The 17,750-nt window shown below is 38.4% G+C and overlaps 2 protein-coding genes across 4 annotated transcripts; both read right to left on the bottom strand.

The window, feature by feature from the left end:
- Window positions 1-36: 36 nt before the first annotated feature.
- LOC121813602 lies at window positions 37-7,548 on the bottom strand. Of its 3 annotated transcripts, XM_042217455.1 has the most exons (9): window positions 7,310-7,544; window positions 7,091-7,227; window positions 3,804-3,832; window positions 2,876-3,158; window positions 2,608-2,648; window positions 2,021-2,294; window positions 1,136-1,183; window positions 805-848; window positions 39-431 (listed from the first exon to the last, which is right to left on the bottom strand). In XM_042217455.1, exons 2-9 carry the CDS (start codon window positions 7,179-7,181, stop codon window positions 81-83), a joined length of 1,161 nt encoding a protein of 386 aa, XP_042073389.1. In that variant the 5' UTR covers window positions 7,182-7,227; window positions 7,310-7,544; the 3' UTR covers window positions 39-80. The 3 variants fall into 3 exon arrangements, with proteins under 3 accessions (XP_042073388.1, XP_042073389.1, XP_042073387.1); XM_042217453.1 differs by having other exon boundaries at window positions 7,091-7,544; XM_042217454.1 differs by lacking the exon at window positions 1,136-1,183 and having other exon boundaries at window positions 37-431; window positions 7,091-7,548.
- Window positions 7,549-12,450: 4,902 nt separating this feature from the next.
- Window positions 12,451-17,472, bottom strand: LOC102299281 (NACHT, LRR and PYD domains-containing protein 1b allele 2; the record flags this gene model as incomplete). Its single annotated transcript, XM_014331400.1, is given in 4 exon segments — window positions 12,451-13,137; window positions 15,051-15,098; window positions 16,710-16,739; window positions 17,337-17,472. Coding segments are annotated over 4 exon segments (468 nt in total), but the record flags the coding sequence as incomplete, so codon positions are not given.
- Window positions 17,473-17,750: the final 278 nt, after the last annotated feature.

The following is a 17,750-nucleotide window of genomic DNA, read 5'->3' as shown; positions in this document are numbered from 1 at the left end:
AGAGAGATCGTGTTGTGATGAGTCTGGTAGTTTTTTGTCTTTATTACAAATATTATTTATAAAGTCAAAGAAGACTTTAGTCAGACGTTTATGAGACATGAAAACAGTTTTATGACTTTAATGAGTTTTGATTTTGTTGTCTTACTTCGAGGCAGTGAGCTGCAGTCTGACAGCCTCTGAGCCAGATCAGTCCTCTTCATCTCCTTTAAGACCTCCATGGTCTTCTCCACTGACTGTTGGCCGTAAGTCTGCACCATCAGAAACACTGTGTCCTGCAGGTCTGTCCACTTGTACGGCATCCATGAGAAGTCTGAGTAATATTTGTCATGATGAATTTGTAGCAGGTTGTTATTGAACTCACTGAGCTCTCGATCATTGAGACCATCCAGAGTTTCCAGCAGCAGCTCAATAACAGACTCCATCGTTTCTACCTGGAAAATTCAAAGAAAATGTTCATGAGATAAATGTGACATTTCTCACTTTCAGGTTTGTTTGTTTTCTCATCAACACTTTACAAATGTAGATGTGTTTAGATGACATCATCCATCACATAAGGTGATGATGTCATTGGTCATCTTTGTCACAATGATCACAAACAGCTGATTAACAATTATTCTGCTTCTGTTAACAAGTTCAGGACTTTTCTGACCTGCTGCAGACCTCCCTCACTGCACACGCTCAACTTATCAAACTTTGACTTTTCCAATCAAAATCAAATCATTTGTTTCTATTGAAGATTTCTATCCTGTGTTTATGAAATGAAAGCTGGATGATCTGAAGTCAGACAGATGTGACATGACTCACTTTGTGGATCAGTGCAGGCCAACGTTCATCCTCAGAGTGTTTCTCTGACAGAAAAGAAAGATTAAAAGCTTCATTCATGACTGATTTAACATCAGTGTTAATAATCAGACACTTTGAAATAACTGATGCTTTGATTTCATTCTGATGATCCTTGTAAGTTGGATTAATAACAACATTAAACTTGTTAACATGAAGTCATATTTGATGGGAAACTATCAACGTGTGAGGAAATGATCCAGTTCTGTTTCATTCAGTAATTCTTCTTCTTCATCTTCTTCATCTTCATATCAATGAGTGTATTTATTGATTCATGTGTTTTCTGGACACTGACCTTTCTCTGTTTCCTCCACATCAAATCCTTCAGCTGATGATCCTGCAGCTGCAACACATTGAATACAAACTGTAACTACATGACACAGACACTGTGTGTGTCCTTTATGTGTGCTCATCCTGAGTATAACACTGAGTCCTGACAATAAAAAGCTTTAATATTTCACTTTCAGCTGTGCTGACTGAAGGCAGGAGGAGGCCATAGTTACACAATCACAGAGAAATCACTGAAAAGACTTTGAATCATTTACCTCATACAGGTCGTCTGTCTCCATAGTGGAGTTTCAATCAAAGCTAACATAAAGATCCATTTACAACACAAGACTGATATTAATGAGCTCAAAATGCAAAAAACAAAGAAAAATATTTTCAAAGGAAAGAAGTTCAAAGAGCTTTAAAACAACATTTACTAAAGAAAGTCACTGATTCAATAAGCTGAATATTTTTACTTTAAACATTGAAATATGAAAACAAATCTGTTTAATTTTACTGTGTTTGTACAACCTGAATGTGTTCATTTATCAACGTCTGTCCAAAATAAATCAGAGGAAACAAATTCTTTCATTTATAAATGATAATAAAGTTTATATTATGCAGTTCTTGTTGTGAGTTTCTCTGATTTAATTCTTTAAAGTAATTTTTACTGTAAGGTGTAATATTATATTTAAAATCCTTCCACACACAGTTAAGAATAATCCCAACATATCTGATGTATTAATTTATGCAGCTTATGATTATTGTACAGCTGTCCTTCTTGGCCAGGACACTCTTGTAAAACAGATTTTTAATGTCACAAGTTTATTTTTTCCTGGTTAAATAAACTTTAATGAATAAATAAAATGTATTAAAGTTATTACAGACACTCTGACAGATTATTTCCTCTTACCTTTGAGTCCTGAGCTGCTCTCTGACAGCCTCTGCACCAGATCAGTTCTCTGCATGTCTGTTAAAACCTCCCTGATCACCTCCACAGACTGATGACCAAGTTTATCAATCATATCATTCACTATTCCTCTTCTGTCAGTTCTCAGTTCGATTTGTGGAAGACTCTTCTGAAAACAAGTGAACTGCAGGAACAACTTGAATTTGTTGAGATCCTGATAACTCAAATCCTTCAGTGTTTCTAGAAGCACATCTGTAACAGCTGCCATTGTTGCAACCTGGAACATTCAAAGCAAACATTCATAAAGAAAAAATGTTTCCTCACTGAGAAAATTACAGATTTATGTTTTTGTAGCTGTTTTAAACTTTGAATGTTTTCAATGTTTTCTCTGAAACACTTTGTTTTCTTTTATTATCTTATTTATTAAGATGTATTTATGTAAACACACTTTTTAATAATGTTTGATTTTAAATCTAAAAACATTTCTGTGACAACTGTTTAATCTAAATGATGAAATTATGATTTTCAAACTGCATCTTATTGAATCAAAGCTGAACTCTGCAGAGTCAGACAGATGAGACGTTACTCACTTTATGGATCAGTGCAGACAGATGTTCATCCAGATGTTTGTCTGGAAAATAAGAGAAATTAACAGAAATGGAAATAAGTGTTTAATAAAAGCTAATCGAGCTTTAAAAAAATACACAGAGATCAACAAAAAAAGTTACATTTAAACCTGCTGAACATCATTTTCTGCTCGTCAACAATGCTCTCTTTGCTCTGTAAATCTGACTGTTTCTAATATGAACTGAAGCAGAAACACTTTTATCATTTTAACATGTTTTGTCTTTATCTTACTTTGAGCTTCTGAGCTGCTGTCTCTCAGCCTCTGAGCCAGATCAGTCCTCTCCATCTCCTTTAAAACCTCCACGATCTCCTTCACTGACTGTTGGCCAAAAGTCCTCACCATCAACAACACCACGTCCTGCACGTCCGGCAGGTCTGACATCGCAGACAGACTCATGGGGCTCATTGAGCCAAGTTTTCTTCTCAGGATCTCGATGAAGTCTCTGACCTCGCTGCCTCTCAGATCAGCCAGTGTCTCCAAAAGCAGCTCAATAAGAGACTCCATCGTTTCCACCTGGTGAAAACAGAGGTCACATGACAGCGATGCACCATTCAAATGTCTGTTTGATTTTTAATCAACAGAAACATTTTAGTGTGCTAAAAATAAATTCATGTTTGAATCCAATTCTTTCTAAAAACCTGAAAAGATGACCTTTGACCTTCAGACATAAAGCTGCATCTTTTTAAGGTCATGACCGGTCGACCAGATGTAGAGCAGAAAATAACCTCCATGAACATCTGGTGCTCGGTGGGTACCTGCTTGGATTGGTTTTTTATTTCTTGGCTCATTTTTTCCTCTTTTTGAAGGATTTAATTTTCATGAACAGGTTTGTGACTCTGTTTTACTGCCTGACTGTAACTCTGTCAAAGACTGAGCTACAAAAACTGCAGTGAGTCTCCTGATTTTACAAACAGAGGGGAGCTTTAACTGCTCACATCTTTACTGATAAACAGAAAGACTTGAATTTAATCTGCTTTTAAAATGTAAATAAGGTTTAATATTTCTGTACCAATCATGTATAAAACTCATGTGTACATGACAAAGCTGCAGCTTGAATTTCATGTGTATGATTTGTGTTTAAGATGAAGATCATTTTCAGTCTTCATCTACTGAATCAAAGCTGAACTGTGTGAAGTCGACTGATGTGACGTTACTCACTCTCTGGCTCAGTGGAGGAAACTGTTTGTCTGAGGAGAAAAGAAAGAGAAAAAGTCAGATTAGAAACTGTTTTATCATCAGGCTTTATGAGGATTTAGAACACAAAAGATATCCTTCAAGCTCGGGTCCTCTACCAGAGGCCTGGGAACTAGAAAGTCCTGCGCAGTATCTCAGCTGTTCCTAGGACTGCGCTCTTCTGGACAGAGATCTCCGATGTTGCTCCCGGGATCTGCTGGAGCCACTCTCCTGGTTTAGAAGTCACCGCATAGTACTCCGATTACCACTGGAAACACTGTTACCTTCACCCTCCACATCTTCTCGAGCTCTTCTCTGAGCTCTCGGTACTTCGACAGTTTACTTTACTGTACTTTATTGATTTATGTAGCACTTCTCACGGGATAAAAACCATGAAGTGCTTCATAATAATTTAAAACAGATGAACATAAAATAGCACAAACACAAATCTAGTTAAAAGCTAGTCTAATTAAAGAGTCTTAAGATGGGGATTCTCGTGTTCCATCTTCCTGATGTTGCTGTCATTTGGTATCGCTGCATCTATCACTATAGCCGTCTTCTTCTGTTTGTCTACCACCACTATGTCCGGTTGGTTAGCCATCGCTGTTTTGTCTGTCTGTATCTGGAAGTCCAACAGGATCTTAGCTCAGTCATTCGCCAACACCCTTGGGGGCATCTCCCATTTTGACTTTGGGGCTTCCAGGTTACACTTGGCACAGATGTTTCTGTACACTATGCCGGCCACATGTTTATGGAGTTCCATGTATGCCCTGCCTGCTAGCATCTTGTCCCCTGCTGTTATGTCCAGGACTGTCTCAGGGGCATCTTTATACAGCCTGCACCTATCTCCTCACTCTATCTCTAAGGGAGATAGGGTGAGGAGATATATATTAAGTTGGGCCATCCGGGAGGGGGTCAGAGTAGAGCCGCTGCTCCTTCACATCACAAGGAGCCAGTTAGCTTCTCTCAAAATGTAAAAGAACCCACCCACCACTTTAATCACACTCTAGATCTTGTTTTAACATATGGCATAGAAACTGAACATTTAACAGTGTTTCCTGAAAACCCTCTCCTGTCTGATCATTTCCTGATAACATTTACATTTACAATAATTGATTACACAGCAGTGGAGAGTAGACTTTATCAAAGTAGATGTCTTTCTGAAAGCGCTGTAACTAAGTTTAAGAATATAATCCACCCACTGTTATCATCTCCAATGCCCTGTACCAACACAGAGCAGAGCAGCTATCTGAACGCTGCTCCAACAGAGGTCGATTATCTTGTTAATAATTTCACCTCCTCACTACGTACGACTCTGGATACTGTAGCTCCTGTGAAAACTAAGGTCTCTAATCAGAAGTACCTGACTCCGTGGTATAATTCTCAAACACGTACCCTAAAGCAGATGACTCGTAATCTGGAGAGGAAATGGCGTGTCACAAATTTAGAGGATCATCATTTAGCCTGGAGAAATAGTTTGCTGCTTTATAAGAAAGCCCTCCGCAAAGCCAGAACATCTTACTATTCATCACTGATTGAAGAAAATAAGAACAACCCCAGGTTTCTCTTCAGCTCTGTAGCCAGGCTGACAAAAAGTCAGAGCTCTTGTTGAGCCAACCATCCCTTTAACGTTAACTAGTAATGACTTCATGAACTTCTTCACAAATAAAATTTTTATCATTAGAGAAAAAATTACCAGTAATCATCCCACAGATGTAATATTATCTACAGCTACTCTTAGTACCATTGATGTTAAGTTAGACTCTTTTTCTCCAATTGATCTTTCTGAGTTAACTTCAATAATTACTTCCTCCAAACCATCATGTTCCCTCTAATTTTTCATTGTGTCTGAGCGAACACACAAACTCCCTGAGCGTCCCTTGGACCACTGTGAGCAACAGCAGACGTGTGCACTGTGGTCACGCCAGCATCGAATCCATCCAAGTTACATGTTTATTAAAATAATCAAATTACAGCATTTACATTTATGTTAGACTACTTTTAATTAACTGCTTTAGCCCACTTACAATGAAAATTAAAAAAATCTTGTTCATGACCTGTGTAGCATGTTAACACTATTGGAAGTAAAAATAACTTGAACTCCAATTTTGAAAACACAACTTTCTTTTTTTTTTTTTTTATAAAGCTCTGACTTGTATTATGAGTCTGTGGTCTGGGAGAGAGTCCTGTAACTCTGTCTGCAAAATACAGTATATAATGACCAATGTTGGGCAATTAATTATATAGTTACTTCTTCAAAAAAGTTACTGAGTTTTGCAAACAACAAAGTTTTTTGCAGCTGTTTACCTAAAAATGCAGCCAAGGTTTTTTAAATAAACATTTCAAACTATTTACAGAACAATCAGCTGTTCTGCATCAAATTGATGCCACACAAATTATTGTGTGATCATATTTAAGATCGAATTAATTAATGGCAGGACTTCTTTGAGCAGTTTTGTAGGAATGGGGTCTAAAAGACACGTTGATGGTTTGGAGGAAGTAATTATTGAAGTTAACTCAGAAAGATCAATTGGAGAAAAAGAGTCTAACTTAACATCAATGGTACTAAGAGTAGCTGTAGATAATATTACATCTGTGGGATGATTATGGTAATTTTTTCTCTAATGATAAAATTTTATTTGTGAAGAAGTTCATGAAGTCATTACTAGTTAACGTTAAAGGGATGGTTGGCTCAACAGAGCTCTGACTGTTTGTCAGCCTGGCTACAGAGCTGAAGAGAAACCTGGGGTTGTTCTTATTTTCTTCAATCAGTGATGAATAGTAAGATGTTCTGGCTTTGCGGAGGGCTTTCTTATAAAGCAGCAAACTATTTCTCCAGGCTAAATGATGATCCTCTAAATTTGTGACACGCCATTTCCTCTCCAGCTTACGACTTTACAGAGCATGTGACCTCTGTAACTGTCTAACTGTTAATAAGAAGAGTTTCAGTGGTTTGTTGTAATTGTGAAGTCCTGAAACAGTCACATAATATCACTGCACACCGGCTATAAGCTGCTATTATTTTGTAGTGTGCTGTGTTTGAGCCTCCTGTAATGAGCCAACCTGCCTGACCTGCACATATTCTGCTCTAATCCACGTTATAAAAAGCAGCACGAAAATATAAACGTCTTTGTTCATCATTCACTACACAACAGAGTCAAGAGATTTTTCTATCAGTCAGCACCTGGTTTCATATGAATGTGATAAACTTTATGCAGTATTCTCACATATTTAAGTCTTTGTTCTCTTATTTGTGGTTCCTGAGGTGATACCTGATAATCTCTGCACCAGATCAGTCCTGTTCATCTTCATTAAAGCCTTTCTGGTCTCCTCCACACTCTCTCCTCTGTACGTCTCCACCATCAGCTTCACTACATCCTGTGTGTTTGATGTTTTCAGTCGGCCCCTTGGCTTGGATGATAGATCTTTCTCCAGTTCAATGAGTGAATTAAACTCAGCAAAGTCCTCTGGACTCAACTGGTTCAGTGTTTCAATGAGCAGCTTCTTAGTCGTCATAGTTACCACCTGGAAAATGAAGGAATCATATTATACATGAAGGACAGCATGTCTGCTGTTTGTTCATTTGATGGATGGAAACTGACTGCTTTGTATTTCACTAATGACAACATTACTGACATGGACGTTTGTTACTTTTCTATCACCCAAATGAAAACTGTGATTGGACGTGAACGTCAAACATCAGCTTGAACCTCATCTAAAATTTGTGTGATAAAAAAAAAAACCCACAGCAGTGTGTGAGTGTGTGTGCTAGAGTTCGGCTTGTTGGTGAGGCCCTCCACAACAGTCTCTTTTTCTCATGTGGCTCCTTGAGACAATTCATTATGCACTCCTGGTTGATGCAAACTTTTTAAATTGAAAAGCCCTGTAGATTCTCACTGATCTATATGTTTATATATATACCTATACATACATATATACTTACATACATATATACAGTGCTATCTTTATTTTACATGTCAAAAAGTATTTGCCCTGGAAACGTTACATCTAGATGAGCAGAAGAAACTTGTTTGGATTTCCTAACCTGAACGATGGAGCATGATTCAAGACAAATATTTTTGTCATAATATCTGTGACTCTGACAGCAGGTTACAAATTTGTATTCTACTAGAAAACAAGTGAGAGACAGAGAGAGAGGAACCATCCAGAGCTGTGTAAGGAAGATCTAGTGTCTGATGAAGATGAAGAAGCTGTGGTCAAATAGCTTTGAGATCACGTGACTATGGGAGAAACTGGTTCAACTGGTAAAACCGCTACAACCCAGAACTCTACCGTGACCGTGACCTCCGGTTCTTTCCCACAGAGCTCTGCACCTCTGCTTCAAACCAGCAACAGTTACATGATCTAATATAACTTATTATTATATCTCATTCCTCATTACCAGTGTTGGTCAAGTTACTTGAAAAAAGTAATCCCGTTACTTTACTGATTACTTATTTTCAAAAGTAATTAATTACTTAGTTACTTTTTAAAAACACGATTTACAACCTGAAGAGGTGATAAAGCGATAGATCTTTCAGCCCAATTCTACTTTTTCTGACATAATCCATCATACAAAATGTAATCAAATGGAAAAGTCTCTTTTTAAAACTTGTTTTATTAGTTTTAATCTTTTAACTTTATGCATCAAGCAAAAATTTAATTATATGCAACATTCTCTGACTGGAAGAAATTAGTTTAACATTTAAACCTATTTTCTGCACATTCCAGCACATAAAATAAAATATTTTTTGTGTTTACACTCAGTCTTTCAAATAGATGCAAGTAAAACACAGCAGAAAATAAATAAAGTAAAGCTCAGCGTCTCTATTTTCACCTGTAAAGCAGGCGGAGGTTTGCTCTGGTGCAGGTGTGCCTCAGCGATCTGTGAGTTTCCCAAGCACTCGGTGCTTGCTCGGAAGTTTAGGGGTAGTGATGGCCCGCTTGAAGCTGACGCTCCGGTGCGTGTGTCAAAAAAATCAACACACTGCTTCAGAAGCACTGTGTCGAAGCTTGATTCGTTTGGCCAGAGTCACGTGATCAGTGACGTCCGAAGCTTCATTTAGAGCCTAACTGCTTCGGTATCTGATTCAATGGTTTATAAGGAAGCGAATCATTCGCGGGATTTGTGGAGTGTTTTGATGGTGACAGCGAACCACTGATCATTCTACTGAGAGATTTGGAGCCAGCGAGGAATAGAGGAGGTTCTGTTGTGTGGGAGAATTTTGAGTTGATTTTTGTCAATCGGGTGGGTTTTCCAGCTTTGTGTTCTGGCTGTTTGCTTTTGTTTTGTGCGTGTTTATTTTATCTGAAAACGGGAAAAAGGTAAAATGTCAAAAATCTGCTTCCATAATATAAATATCATTAAATAACTTTAGAAAAACTTCCACTTGACTCTTTACATGTAATGTTGTAAAAATATATATTTTATTGTTTAATTAATCTGAAAATGTTAGTCTGCCAAATGTGCAGCAATTGAATTTATTTATTCTCTTTAGCTGATAGTTTGTGGGGCCCAGGTAGACTGTATAACTGCATCTCTACCAGTTTCTCTGCACTCCAGCCTCCTCTGTTCCATGTGAAGGGATTTTCCTTAAGGCAGGAGAAATTATCTCCACGAAAAGGAACAGGTTCGGCCATCGCACACTAGAACAAATTCTCTTCTTAAATAAAAATGAAAAAGGGTTACCTTAAATGCATCATGTTTTTAATTTGCAAGTTCATAAGCATTTTCCTTTCCATTTCACAATCAATTCTACCCCCAGGTCAAAAATATGTCTGGGAAAATTTCCCTAATATAATATTATTTATAAATACACCCGTCTAGCGATTAATTGCATAAGTGCATGGAGGCAAGACCTCAGAGCAGAAGCATACTCCATAATGTGTTGTACATTATTATATGTATATATTATATGTAACGTGGTATTTTTCAATTATTGTATTTACCAACATCAAGAAGTCACAAGCAAAGAAAGACCACACCATGGTGCATATTTAAACAAGGAGAGTTTACTGGTCAAAACTATTTATTAAACAAATAAAACACATTTTTTAACCACCAAAAAATACACGTTCAAAGCAACACAACAGCGGCCCAATATCAGACAGAATTCCACTCTGTAGAGTGGGCAATCATAATGAAGCAGTTGGTTTTATTTTGTGGATTCAAGCTGCTCTTCATATTTTTGGCCACCAGATGTCACCAGAGAGGACTGTGTTGAAAAGCTTCGAGTAATGAACCGTTTTTCAATACAAGCTTCAGAAAGCTTCATTTGGCCATCATAGTTTAGGGGTTTTTTTCGCTGTAAAAAGAAGTTTTCTTCCCACGCACACGGACACTAATGTTTTTGTCACTTTTTATGGAATCAAACTCAAAGTAAGGTCAGTACTTCCACGCTTTAAACGCTGCACGCTCATACTCTCTCCCGCACTCGATATATGATCCATTGTTGATCTGCACACAGCTGTTGTCACGAACGTCGCACTTGCTTACGTCACTGTCATGAGACATTCTCGCAAAAGAATCACGGTTTTAGTAACGCAGTAACGCAGCGTTCCTACGGGAAAGTAACGGTAATCTAATTACCGTTTTTGCAATAGTAATCCCTTACTTTACTCGTAAGGCACTCCTTAAGTCTGTTTCAGGCTGCTGTGGTCTGAACCTCTTTCCAGACAGCAGCAGCTTAAACACCTGGTGTCCTGGGTGTGTACCGTCCTGTAGGATGCTGCGTGCCCTCTGGAGACAGTGAGTGCTGTACAGGTCCATCAGGGAGGGAGGAGGATGTGCCTTTTTGTGTGCCATGGTGCAGCTGGAGTACCATACACAGATGCAGTATGTTAGCACGCTCTCAATGGAGCAGCGGTAGAAATGATCAGCGGCTCCTTCTTCAGGTCCATTTTTTGGAGAATTCTCAGAAAATGGAGATGCTGTTGGGCCTTCTTTAAAACCGCTGAGGTGTTTGAGCTCCATTGGAGGTCTGTGTCTATGTGCACACCCAGGAACTTGAAGCTGGGCACCTTTTCCAGGCCCTCCCTGTTGATGCTGACAGTCTGCAGCTCTGACTTCCTCCTTCTAAAGTCGACTACCTGCTCTTTTGTCTTGGTGGTATTGAGGTCCAGGTTGTTGTCTGCACACCAATCAATCCGGCAGCCTCTGAAACGCAGCTCTGTATGCCGTCTCGTCTCCCCACCACGGTGGTATCATCTGCAAACTTAGTGACTGTGTTGTCTGGGTGGGTACTGATACAGTCATGTGTGTACAGTAAGGGACTCAGTACACAGCCTTGTGGAGAGCTGGTGTTAAGGCTGAGTACTGAGGAAAGATCAGGCTCCATTGTATGTATGTATATACTTGCCTACTTTTCAAGAAAAACATTCAACATTCACACTTTCCCTCATTCACAGAAGTGCTGTGCTACAGAGTTTGGTATCAGTCCAATACCAAGTAAACACAGGGCCAGTATTGCCCGTATCAGTGCCAATAATTTGAAGTTATTCAGGCAGCTAATTGGGGGAGAGTAGTGTGCAATAACTTATGAGATGAATTCTCAATTGTTTTAAAATGTTGAATTCTGAACACATTTTAATCACCACTTTATCACAGTGATTATTACTTTCTACAGTAGTTAGTTATCATAAGTAAACACACCTTCCAGCTTTTCCTGTGTTTTGAAACTGGGTTTTTGGAGACCTGGAATGTAATTTATTCTGTCTCTGAGGCACAAAAAGGTTTGGACATTTTTCATAGTTTATGTTTGAGGTTTACTTTTTTAGAAAGAAATAATTAACACAGTTCAGCGGGCTGCATACTGAACATGAAGGATAAAAGCAAAGTATCAATCCAGTGGTGTTAGTATCGATCCGATACCAATACTAGTGTTGGTATTGATACTATCGCTATTTAGATCGATCTGCACACCTCTAGTTTTTATTGTAGTGACTTCAAACGAAGTCCTTGCCATTGTGGGGAGGCTGAGAGCCATGAGCACTCCTCCGTGCCTTGGAGACCTCTAGGGAATCCTGGGAGTCGCTGCCTTCCACCATTTGGTACAGAGTAACTCCTGGGGCCGAGGGGAGCAGTGGAGGTGCCGGAGAGGAACCTGTTTCTGCTCTCTGACTCTCGGTGTGCTGCTCTAACAGGGCAGACATGATTAAACAGCTGGCACCTCCCATTTTGACTTCAGGCATGAAGCAAGTGACAAAAACTTCAAGCCACTGTTCCTGATAACATCTTCTTCAACCAACATAACCAGTTGCTGCTTCTGCTCACCTGGAACTATTGAAAGCATTTTAACATGTTCATCTGTAGCTTACTAACAATGCAAAAGGAAGACCACAGTGGACCCATCTTCTGATGGTTCCAGCAGGATGACAAGATATTTTATTTATATATTTTTAAAAATCAGATTGAAATATGTGCATAATACAAAACCTGCATCTCTCTATGTATTTATGATGAAATATTATGATGACCTGTCATGTTATTGTCCCAGCTGTGCTACCACATTTGAAACATCCTGCAAACACCCCTGAATCCTCAGTCTTCATCATATTAGCAAAGAACTAGGAAACCTGGAGATTATATATTATATAGTTTAATTATTCATAATATCCACCAGTCTTCTTCTGCTTATGGTAAAAATGAAAATTTTATTTAATAGTTCAAATTACAAAACATTTTGAATGAAGCACCAAAATAAATTCTTAGTGAAGGAAGATTTTTCAATTTAAACTTAATTCACATTCAAATGTATAAAATAATAAATCTTCACAAAAAGTATAGTTGTGATCATTTTGATATTTGTTAGGTGAAGGAAATCTGGTATTTTCAGTGATTGTTCTGCATGATATACAGCACATTTACATGAACATTTTGGGACATTTCTAGTTTGAAACTGAATGAGAGGCTCAGTGATCAGGAAAGGCCCCACATACCGTAAACATCTCACCAAATATAAGTGTAAAATAACGTTTTATAAAATCCTTGCACACTGACATTTCCAACAGAATCTATGCTCAGGTAGATTATTTGTTCTAAAGAGGTTTTTTCACCATTGTATGTTTTACTTTGCACTGAATTCATCGATTAGATGTTTCTCATTTTTCAAAAGGATTTTATAGAAGATATCGTTGCATCTTTCAGTATTTAGGTGACTGTAGAGTGTCCTCATCTTGTCCTGTGAGGTAGGCAGAGCCATAATGCTATGATAACTTTCCTGGCTGATAACATCATTGCCAAGAAGGTCATCTAAAATAGGTGCGACGTTGCTGACCCTCTGGATCAGCTGGACTCTGTGTTTATCCACAAAGTGTTTGCCTGGAAAAAAAGGAAATAAATTAAAAGGAAAGAATAATTCATGAGATTAATGATTCATTCATTTTATTCACTTCCTCCATTTCATGATGTACAGGCCTGGATAACATTTTTCAACATTTGAAAACTACATTTTGCAGATATGATCTGAAGTGTGTAACTGTGACTAATATGTATAAACATAAGAAGGAAGTAGTGTAAGTATGTTTTACACTCATTAAGAAATTATAAAGGTAGCACCACTTATACAATGATCTTCCGTCTGTTAAAGCATGAAATAAATATGTCCTCTTTTCATGTAAAGTTACACAAAACTGAAAGCATTAGTAGGACCTGCACAATTCACAATTAGTTTGTTATTGTGGAGCATTCAGGTGTGAACACAACACAGTCTTAACATGACTCACATGACTGGGCCCCCCTGTGCATAAACGAATGCCTACAGTGACTGCTTTACTGACTGGCCTGTCAAGTCTTGTTAGTGCTTTTGTCCTCTGAGTGTCACCGTTTTCTTTCATACTGGCTGCTCCTTCAGTGAAGCAACATGGTAAAGAAGAGAGGATCAGAATTCTTCCACAATGATGTGGGAGACCGGTAAAGTCAAGTAAACTATTATTTCAAATCATTGTTATTAAAGGTGGCTGTATGCGCTACTGAATTATGGGATGTACTTTGTTAAACCAGAGGCTGATACCAGTGCTCATGGTGCACACGCTGTACAGCTGCAAGAAGACAACCACGGCACAGATCATCCTGTGTGCACGTGTTAAGAAATTCAATGAACACCAAATTAATTATATCACTATTGAAAATGAATCTCTAGCATTGTTTCTGGAATGGCAGCATTTTGAGGTGTATGTCAGGTCCAGCTCTCCCACCGTTTATGGCATACACAGACCTTTCTGCTTGTTTTCCTATCCTACATGCATATTAGATAAATGCGCTTCATGCTGGTTAACACCTGCTTTGCATTTTACTGAGCTGTAGGTTCCAGCTGAAACACTAAGAGCACCTCCTTTAAATTAAAACTAAATTAAAACTCAAGAAGCGTGTGCTTATGCTGCGACGCTTTGGCCAAGATCTGGTCTTCCTCAGGCGAGAAGCACACGAAAATAGTGAGAGAAAAAAAGCGAAGTTGTGGCTGTTGAAGGACTCTCAATAGAGATGTGCACTGTCCGAAGGTTAGGAATAGGGGAATGAAACTCCTCCCTGCACGAGGAGGGCAGGAGTAGTGCACGGGCCATACCATGACCCTCCCCAAGACCCGTCACGTTGTTGCCACCCTGTACTTCCCACACAGCACGCCTGAGGTCCAAATGAAGGTAAGTACCGTCCTTTTCTTTTTCAGGTTCGGGTAAGTACCAAATTATGTTTAATTTTGCAGAATTTGTGTTTTATTTGTCCTGTTTTTTAGGTTTCTAACTGTTTCTTAAAATATGTCTTTACTCAATGAATTTAGTCTCTGTGTCGTTTTTATTTCCAATTTTTAGGCTTTTAAACTGTTTTTATCCATAAATTATCCAATTTTTAGGTTTGAATTTTTAGGCCAGTAAATGAAAAAACATCAAAGGAAATCCCCCCTGAAAATGACAAACTAAAATAACAAACAAAAACACTTTAGTGCTGACGCATGGCTGTAGCCATGTTTCGGCTGGATTGTGCCTTCTTCAGGCTGTGCACATGCGTCGCTGGCCAAATTAAAATAAAAGGTGTGCATTGTCCGAAGGTTAGGGTTAGGATTACGGTTACGTTTAGGGCTAGAACACATGGCTGGAACGTCGGTTACCGCCAGGACCTTCAAGTGTTCCTGAGGGATGTCTCAGGCCGTGACAAATCGTCAGTATGTTATGCGCTCAGGAAGAGAACAGTCTCAAAATTCAGTGAGAAGACAGCACAGTTAATAATGATGAACCTACCATCCAACAGAGAGCTGGCAGCAGCTGCTCCCACTGAGGATCCTGCAGCTGTTAAAAATAACAAGGAAAGTTTTTAATTTCTTAACAAATGTTCAAACTTCTTAACTTTCATTATGCCAGCAAACTGAAACATTCTTCAGTCTTTCAATAAATTTATTGGGAAAACCAGGCTCCCAGTATACAAATTGGTGTCCATCACCACGGATGGTTTGCCACTCAAATGGTTTCACTGCCAGGTGCAGGGAGGACAATGTTATTCCAGATTTCCTCAATTACCGCTGCATAATACACCAACAAGCGTTATGCGCAAAATTGCTCCACATGAAAGAGATAATGGATGCAGTTGATACATTCACGTGCTGCCCTTTTTGGGAAGATGCAGAGGTTGATTCACTCGCATCAAAAGTTGAAACACTGTGTAGCTGTTGGCATGATGATATTGTTTATATAATTTAGATCATTTCTTTATCCTGTCAAAGTCTATGTCATCGTTGTAAATTGTTTAAGCTGTACATCATTTATGCTATTTTATGTAGTTCAAGTTATGGTGCTTTTATTTTTAAGGTCAAGCCTGCTTACAAGTCTTGTTGTCTCCTTTTTGGAAGCCTAAGAAAACACCTGCAAGCAGGTAGCAAGAATGAGCCCGTAATGCTCTTTATTGAAAGTTAAGTGGAATGGACTTTAACTAGACACTTATAAGGAACCCTCAGAAGAATGGTGAGTAATTCCCTTTTTGCAGCATGCAGCCAACAAGGTATTTATTGATTTTATCTTTGTTTTCTTGTACAGTGTCATTTTAGGTGCTGTGTCTTACGTTGAGTGTTTATTTTGTTAATGCTGTGTAGTTTTCACAGTGGCTTAGGAGAGAAGTCTTCGAATAAACCAATGAAGAAAAACAGGTGAATTATACACTGTTTCACCAGAACTTTTCTGAAATAGAGGATGAGATTTTGACACTAAGCTGAGTTTAAGTCCAGGGCTAACGGACAGTTCTGGAACTTGCAGAGGAAAAGTACCCCAACATTAGGAAATGTGTTACCTCCTTGACTGCAGCTGCACTTATTCATGTGAGTCAGCCTTTTCCCAGAAGATTATTAAGTCCAAATACCGTTCCACCATGACTGATGATTATTTGAAAGTGTACTTGAGGCTGACTATCAGCAGCTACCGTCTGGACTGTGCATCCCTGGTTGAGTCCATTCAGTGCAAGTCATCAGAGTAAGGTAATATCAAAAATGTACAGTTGTGTTGTGTAATATGGGTACATACAGTTATGCAACATGCATGAATGAATGCTCCATATCTTTATAAATAAATATATGTTTTGCATTTTCATAGTAGGTCAATCATTCTGACTTGGTCATTTCATAAGTCGCTCGCATGCTGAAAAAGTGTGTGCACCCCTGATTTAAATTCTCAGATTTCTAAATGAAGTCCTCTCCTCCTCAGGCACAAGTTGCAGCAGTATGAAATACGACCAACAATTAACAGTGGAGTCAATAAGCGCTACAATTGGGCTATGGCATGGATGAGCAACGTCTCTGGATTAACAACAAATTTTGGTAAATTTTGGTAAACTTGTGAAATTTAAACCAAAGAAAACTCACTACTGTAAAATGTTAAATGCAGTTATTATACAAATAATCTGAAATATCTTACCTTGTGCTTGATCAGTGCTTTGGTATTCGGCTGAAAATAATCAAGGAACATAAAACGTATAAATATAAAATCTTAAAGAAACTTTACTCCAATCCATCGGCCATATTTAAGTATTTTGTTATGATCTTTAATTTGTGTTGTTTCTCATTTTAAGCTTCAATATTTTATGTTGTAATTTAATATATTACGCTCTATAAATTCATCCCGCTTTGTTCTATTGTGTTGTTGGTAGGTGTAACAAAACGGTGTGCACTGGGCCACCGTGTGGTGATGAAAGGTTGGACAAGTAAGCAACACTTTTCTGACCGTCACTGTTTATAGCTGTTTTAGGTATAATATCAGGAAAATGTCAACGGGGCTCCAACCAGAGAAATCTGCTCTGTAGTTTTGGGTTTTGTGTGGAATAAATAACATGTTTCCTGTTTTACATTCGCCTTGTTTCTTCCTACAGAATAAGACACAAACTATCTTAGAAAAGGACGAGTCAGAAACGTACGTCCTGCAGAAGCAGCAAAGAAGGACCGAAGATTGCTGCTACATATAGCTTACTGACAATGTTGAGCTAACATGTAATTGTACTCATTTAAGACAATAAAGTGATGACAAATTTGAAAATGTAAAGTTAACCTTTTCGAACTGTACAGGTCCATACTGGCTGAAGATCTTTTTTTGATGTGAGTTTAAGGTGGAAGTTTCCATCTGGACTTTCAGTGTAAACTTCAAAGAAATTTGGCTTTCCACTTGGATATCTGAGCTTTAAATCCTGTTAAAGAAAGAAAGAGCAACGGGAAAGAGAGAGGTATGGTATGGATATTTGTAAGTTACTATTTCTGCCTTTACTACTCCACAGTGATATTTCAAAAGCTGCAGCTTCAGCAGGTTCTCAAAGCTTTCCACCTTCTCTCGTCCACAAATGGACTGCTGGTCTGCACCGGCCTATGGTTCATGCATCTGATCCAGTTCCAGCATCATCCTGTATCCATGTTTTCTCTCATCATTCATGTTTTTTCTTTTCCTGGTTCAAAGTCACTCAAATGTTAA

This window comes from Haplochromis burtoni, unplaced genomic scaffold (assembly GCF_018398535.1).
Source record: "Haplochromis burtoni strain Fernald_Lab_line unplaced genomic scaffold, NCSU_Asbu1 Contig_2011, whole genome shotgun sequence".
In the NCBI taxonomy this organism is placed as follows: Eukaryota; Metazoa; Chordata; class Actinopteri; order Cichliformes; family Cichlidae; genus Haplochromis; species Haplochromis burtoni.
This window is presented reverse-complemented; position numbering and strand designations above follow the sequence as displayed.